At 46.2% G+C, this 7105-nt stretch overlaps 1 protein-coding gene across 1 annotated transcript in view; it reads right to left on the bottom strand.

The window, feature by feature from the left end:
* Positions 1-7105, bottom strand: part of csmd2 (CUB and Sushi multiple domains 2) — a 377005-nt gene that overhangs the window by 26469 nt on the left and 343431 nt on the right. The window contains exons 43-45 of the mRNA XM_076301508.1: positions 6296-6469; positions 3069-3242; positions 2126-2299 (exon numbers count right to left, since the gene is read on the bottom strand). Of these exons, the coding sequence (XP_076157623.1) occupies positions 2126-2299; positions 3069-3242; positions 6296-6469 (522 nt within the window). The remainder of the gene's footprint in view (positions 1-2125; positions 2300-3068; positions 3243-6295; positions 6470-7105) is intronic.

Genomic DNA, 7105 nt, shown 5'->3' with positions numbered 1-7105 from the left:
GATCCTGGAGTAATGCTGGAGTTATGGAGAGCAATGTAGAAGGAACAGCAGTCTGAACCTGAGAGCACTTCATGTTTCCGGTCCCAACTCAAGGGATGATGAGTTCACACTGGAGGGGAGAGGGGAGAGGAGACGGGCCAACCTGTCAACCTGGTGGAGGACCTGGTGCTCTGACTCTCCTGCCCTCCTCTCCTCTCCTCTCCTCTCCTCTCCTCTCCTCCTCTCCTCTCTTCCTCTCATCTTCTCTCCTCCCCTCCCCTCCTCTCCTCTCCTCTCCTCTCCTGCCCTCCTCTCCTCTCCTCTCCTCTCCTCTCCTCCCCTCTCCTCCCCTCCTCTCCTCTCCTCCCCTCCCCTCCTCTCCTCTCCTCCCCTCCTCTCTACTCTACTCCACTCCTCTTCTCTTTTTTCCTCTCATCTTCTTTCCTCTCCTCTCCTCTCCTCCTCTCCTCTCTTCCTCTCATCTTCTCTCCTCCCCTCCCCTCCTCTCCTCTCCTCTCCTGCCCTCCTCTCCTCTCCTCCTCTCCTCTCCTCTCCTCCCTTCCTCTCCTCTCCTCCCCTCCTCTCTACTCCACTCCACTCCTCTTCTCTTTTTTCCTCTCATCTTCTTTCCACTCCTCTCCTCTTCTCCTCTCTCCCCCTCTACCCTCCTCTCCTCTCCTCCTCTTATCTTCTTTCCTCTCCTCTCCTCTTCTCCTCTCCTCTTCTCCTCTCCTTTTCTCCCCTCCTCTCCCCTCCTCTCCTCTCTGAGTTCAGGCAGCACGGGAGCAGAGCGCTGGTTCCCCTGGGTCCCAGTGCAGCCATTGTATGCTAATGTCTCTAAAAGCCTGGAGAGCCGTCACACTGTGCTGTGCTGCGCTGCGCTAGGCAGCCCAAAAAGCTAAATCACCCTCAGCGCCTCCCATAGATTCCAGCTGCCACAAGCCCTGACCCACGGAACATCATTTCCCAGTTACGGCGCAGTCAGAGCGTCCATGAATCTAGCATGAATCTGGGCCCAAAGAGGAAAACTATACACACACCCACACACATAAACACACACAACATTATTATAAAACGTTGAAACAACAGAGGTTGTTCTTGGATGGTAACCGGTAAAAGGAGAGAGAGAGGTGGGGAGGGTGAAGGTGGGGAGGGAAGGATTTAAATATTGTAATTAACATGATAAATCTGATCAATCTGACAACGGGAGCACTAATCAGCTTACGGCTTAGGCCTTCGCTGTGCTTATTATCGCCTTAGCGTGCGCGCCACCCCATCGCCCTGACAACCCCGCATAGCAACAGGGCCACGGCAACAGAGCGTCGGCAGCATTCTAAAAAGACGAAGGATGCCTCTGCACTCCTCTCCCCCTCAGATCCAATGCCAGGACTCAGCTCTGTGATGTGGAGCTGCCTGGGTGTGTGTTTTTGGGGAGTGTGTGGTGTGTGTTTCAAAGCAGTCGGCAGACAGAAACATGGAGAGTCTCACACACACACGCACACACACACACGCACACACTCATTCAAGGGACACACACTCATTCATGTCGGCATCTGACAGTGGCTCAGACTAAGACCTTATTGTTACTGAAGGGAAGAAGCTACAATGACACAGAGTCTAAACAGAGTGGCGCGTGACTCCCCTCAAACTGAGAAAAGTCTCACTGTCACGTTCACAAACACTCTCTCAACTTCACTCTGTTGCACACACCAGACACACACTTTACCTCTCTCTCCCCTGCACACACACATGCACGCACACACGCGCGCACGCACACTGTCACACTCTCCACTCACTCTCCACCTCCATGCTACCGGAATGAAGCCATAAGCAAACACTCCGGCAAACACACACACACACAATCTAACACACACATAGCCCAAACACACGGCCCTTCAATCTGACGGTAGTTAAACACACACACACTCACTCCCCCCTTCAATCTGATGTTAGTTAATGGAATCCGCCATTTTCTCTTTACTCAAACACTCCAGTTTGTCACTATGCACTTGTTCTGCACACCCACGAACACACACACACACACACACACACACACACACACACACACACACACACACACACACACGCGCACACACACACACACACACACACACACACACACACACACACACCTGGAGAGACTTACTTTTACATTTGGGCAGGGCGTTGCTCCATTGCCCGTTGGTCTGGCAGTGGGACTTCACGGCACCCTGCAGGACGTACCCGGTATTGCAGGCAAAGCGCACAATGTCATTCAGGTTGAACTGGGTGCCTTGGGTCATCCCGTAGCCCGGGTTACCAGGATGACCACAGGTGATGGCTGAAAAGTAAGCGTGAGAGGTAGCCCTGTCATAATGGCCTCTTCCCAAACAGTGTAGGTCTGTATTTCTGCCGTCTTGCATGTATGTGTCACTTAATATCCATTTCTATACAAACCAAGATGGCGGACTCCTAAAGAAACGCAACCACCCACACCATAGGTGTATCTAAATTAGCTATGTACCAAAAATGACATTTTACCGTGACTCGAAGAGCTGTAAACAGTGTTGTAAGGCTGCATGTACAAATCCGCTTGGAGCTCCAGTGGAATTTTAATTTCATGACGAGAATTCTCGGTCTAACCGCTCATGTGCCGTTGAAACGGTGTAAATAAGGGACCCATCAAGCCAGCACTATAACTCCGACGTGGTAAACAAAATTGGATATTTCAGGCAGTAAATGCTCCCGTTAAGAACCAAACCAGATTTTATTCAAATCTACACACCTATGGCTACTGAAAAATGTAAGGTTCATTTAGCAAATGTTATTTTGAAGTGTTAAAAAATATTGTTGTTTTAGAATTTCCGAACAAAAGTGGTGATAATTGGGGGAGTTACGATACAGGTTCTAACCCAACACATACTGGTTCTAACCTACTGCATCAGGGTATCCCATCCCACCCACATATGGGTTATTTCTAACCCACTGCATAAGGGTTTTCGACCTCAGCATTTATGGATACAAAATGTTACCATTTACAAAAATCCACACAATAAAAAGCAGTTATAATCCACTTGGGTCCACAGGGTGTGGTTGTCATGGCTACTTACGGACACAGAGTGGAGTCTTGCCGGACCAGTGGTGGTCCTGGTCACAGATGCGAGTGGACACGCCGATGATCCGGAACCCTGGGCTGCACTGGTACACCACGCTGCCGCGGTAGTTATAGTTCTCTCCGATGATCTGACCGTTTACGATGGGCTCGGGGAGACCACAATGACCAGCTGCGGGGCAGAGAAATAAACACACACACACACACACACACACACACACACACACACACACACACACACACACACACACACACAGACAGAGACACACAAACACACACACACACACACACACAGACACACAAACACACACACACACACGCACACAGAGACACACAAACAAACACACACACACACACGCACACACACACACACACACACACACACACACACACACACACACACACACACACAGAGAGACACAACACAATGAGAATACAAAAGGCTCTAATCCATGTTCCATGTTTGCTCACCAAAACTGTCTCCTGAGGAGTGTGTTCATTTCCAGTACAATACTCTCTCTCTCTCTCCCTCTCTCTCTCTCTATCTCTCTCTCTCCCCCTCCCTCTCTCTCTCTCTCTCCCTCTCTCTCTCTATCCTCCTCTCTCTCTCTCTCTCTCTCTCTCTCGTTAGACAGTTAGTCTAACCTGCAGGGTCTTACAAATCACTGAAGATATTATCATCATATCGCAATTACATCCATACACCTCAGCCTAACGCATACACATGGCCTACACATTCCTCTGGGGTGGGATGCATGTAAACTATACATTAACACTGCACAGGCTCCAGTCCAGGGCCGGGTCAACATATATGATTATCTCATATCTCAGTTATATTAAACACCATTTAATGGCATCTGATGGGGTGGCTGTTCAAAGCACTGTATATAAAACTGAACTTAAGCAGCTGTAGAGGTTTCAGGGTGGCATGTCTTAGTCGAGATTAAAAGTGTAGTGTGTGTGTGTGTGTTTGTGTGTGTGTGTGTGTGCGTGTGCGTGTGCGTGTGCGTGTGTGTGTGTGTGTGTGTGTGCGCGTTTGTCTGTGTGTGTGTGTTTATGTGTGTGTGTGTGTGTGTGTGTGTATGTGTGTGTGTGTGTGTTTATGTGTGTGTGTGTGTGTGTGTGTGTGTGATGTGTGTGTGCAGGGCCTGAAGTTAACTTTTTTGGCCACCAGCCACTGTGGCAGGTGAATTTTGAAATCCACCTGCCACAGTGGTTTTTTACCAGCCAAAATTATTTTGTGCCCAAAATAAAGGTGAACGACTCAGAAAATGCATAAGAATGGTTCTTGAACTTGTACAGAATACACATTACAGTACTCAAGTAAAAGTAAAAAAGTACTTTGTTAATAAATTACTCAAGTAGGTCTAACAAGTTACTTTGTTGTAGGCCTACATTTTTATATTTTTGATGGACCTTTAAAGGGATACAAACGTATCCTTTATGCCTATTTGCTTTTCTCCTCCTCTGTAGGCTAATCATATAGTCAAACATATTTTAAAAGCCCAATTCAAATATATTTTATTTAATACTTTGTCATAGCCAGAATAAGCATTACGTGGCTATGGATTGAAAAGCAGTCTTCCAATACATTGCAGCTGATTCTTCTGCTATGCATTGCTAGAAGTCTGTTATAACTCCACCATACAGACAATGTAACCTAAAAACAATGGCTATATTATGGGTAGACTAATATTTAGGCTATAATAGCCTAGGCATATCCACTCGGGCAGAGCGACAGAGCAGGCTATCTGTTTTCTCAGCCGACCGTCTCATGTCATGTCCTGCAACATAAATGAATGCTAGGCTTTTTCTAACTTGTATGCTCGATTTCCAGTGCATTTGATTTGCTTGTAAATTAAGTTGTAGGCCTACTTTCCTTGTCCAATGTGATTGTTGAACGATGCTGGCCAGAAATGAATATACGTGAAAGTTTCCGTATCATGTCATAGCCTACCTCTAGTCTCGTTGCTACTCTGGCAGCCTCGCCAGAAGATGCAGCATTTTCATTCATTTCATTTATTTATTTAAAGGACAGTGCACATTGATCAACATTTCTGTAAATGTGCCAGTGTTAGCCAGCAGGCTAATTTTCAACTGTAGTCCATTGGCAAGATGTTATACTAGGCACATGGTGGCTAAAAAAAAACATATTAAATCACATAGCAATTTACTTACAGCAATAGAACATAATGCCATAATACTAGCTCCAGTAAAACATTTAAAACATAAGACATATAACCATACAGCCATACAACCCTTAAGGGATCAATAAAGTAACCACGAGGCTACTCGTGACGTAAGGCAATTGAAATGTAGCGGAGTAAAAGAGTAGATTATTGGCTCAAAAATGTACTTGAGTAAGAGTAGAAGTAGGCTACCGTTTTGAAAAAGGAAAGTCGTTTGCCGTTCCTCGAAAAAAAAATGTAACGCGTTAGGCTACTACCCACCCCTGCAAATGGGTTTGATCTCGCTTTCTCCGAGCCTACAAACGGCAATCTGGACAGTGCATCTCCTTGCTCAGTGTTGTGTTGTCTTTTTGGCTACCCGCTAACGTGGCAGGTACATTGACAGTTTCACCCGCCAATCACAAAAGTTACCCGCATTTGGCGTGTGGGCGGGTGCCAATGTGGCGTGTGTGTGTGTGTGTGTGTGTGTGTGTGTGCGAGTGTGTGTGTGTGTGTGTATGTGTGTGTGTATACGTGTGTGTGTGTGTGTGTTTGTGTGTGTGCGTGTGTGTGTGTGTGTATGAGCGTGGTACGGCATGTGTGTGTGTAGGAGCGTGGTAAGGCGTGTGTGTGTGTGTGTGTGTGTGTGTGTGTGTGTGTGTGTATGAGCGTGGTAAGGCGTGTGTGTGTGTGTGTGTGTGTGTGTGTGTGTGTGTGTGAGCGTGGTAAGGTGTGTGTGTGTGTGTGTGTGTGTGAGCTTGGTAAGGCGTGTGTGTGTGTGTGTGTGTGTGTGTGTGTATGAGCGTGGTAAGGCGTGTGTGTGTGTGTGTGTGTGTGTGTGTGTGTGTGTGTGTGTGTGAGCGTGGTAAGGTGTGTGTGTGTGTGTGAGCGTGGTAAGGCGTGTGTGTGTGTGTGTGTGTGTGTGTGTGAGCATGGTAAGGTGTGTGTGTGTGTGTGTGTGTGTGTGTGTGCGTGGTAAGGCGTGTGTGTGTGTGTGTGTGTGTGTGTGTGTGTGTGTGTGTGTGTGTGTGTGTGTGAGCGTGGTAAGGCATCTCACCCAGACACTGGACCTCAGACCCGCTCCAGAGGCCGTTAGACATGCACTCTCGGACACGGGATCCCACGAGTGTGTAGCCTGTGTTACAGGAGAAGATGGCCGTCGCTCCGTATGCCGTCAGTGTTCCGATCTTGTTCCCATTGGGAGGCGTCCCCAGCTCCCCACACGAGATGACTACACGGGATTACAACAAAACTAAAATGTCATTTTTTGTACTCATATTAGACCACACGAGATGACTACATGGGGATTAAAACAAAACTAAAATGTCATTTTTTGTTTTCATATTAGACCACACGAGATGACTACACGGGGATTACAACAAAACTAAAATGTCATTTTTTGTTTTCATATTAGACCACACGAGATGACTACACGGGGATTAAAACAAAACTAAAAGGTCATTTTTTGTTTTCATATTAGACCACACGAGATGACTACACGGGGATTAAAACAAAACTAAAATGTAATTTTTGTTTTCATATTAGACCACACGAGATGACTACACGGGGATTAAAACAAAACTAAAATGTCATTTTTTGTTTTCATATTAGACCACACGAGATGACTACACGGGATTAAAAAAAAACTAAAAGGTCATTTTTTGTTTTCATATTAGACCACACGAGATGACTACACAGGATTAAAACAAAACTAAAATGTCATTTTTTGTTTTCATATTAGACCACACGAGATGACTACAAGGGGATTAAAACAAAACTAAAATGTCATTTTTTGTTTTCATATTAGACCACACGAGATGACTACAAGGGGATTAAAACAAAACTAAAATGTCATTTTTTGTTTTCA

Source organism: Alosa pseudoharengus, unplaced genomic scaffold (assembly GCF_046254945.1).
Source record: "Alosa pseudoharengus isolate Yale_2024_CS ecotype anadromous, Long Island Sound unplaced genomic scaffold, YU_APseudo_1.1 YU_APseudo_1.1_scf_23, whole genome shotgun sequence".
Classification (NCBI taxonomy): domain Eukaryota; kingdom Metazoa; phylum Chordata; class Actinopteri; order Clupeiformes; family Clupeidae; genus Alosa; species Alosa pseudoharengus.
This window is presented reverse-complemented; position numbering and strand designations above follow the sequence as displayed.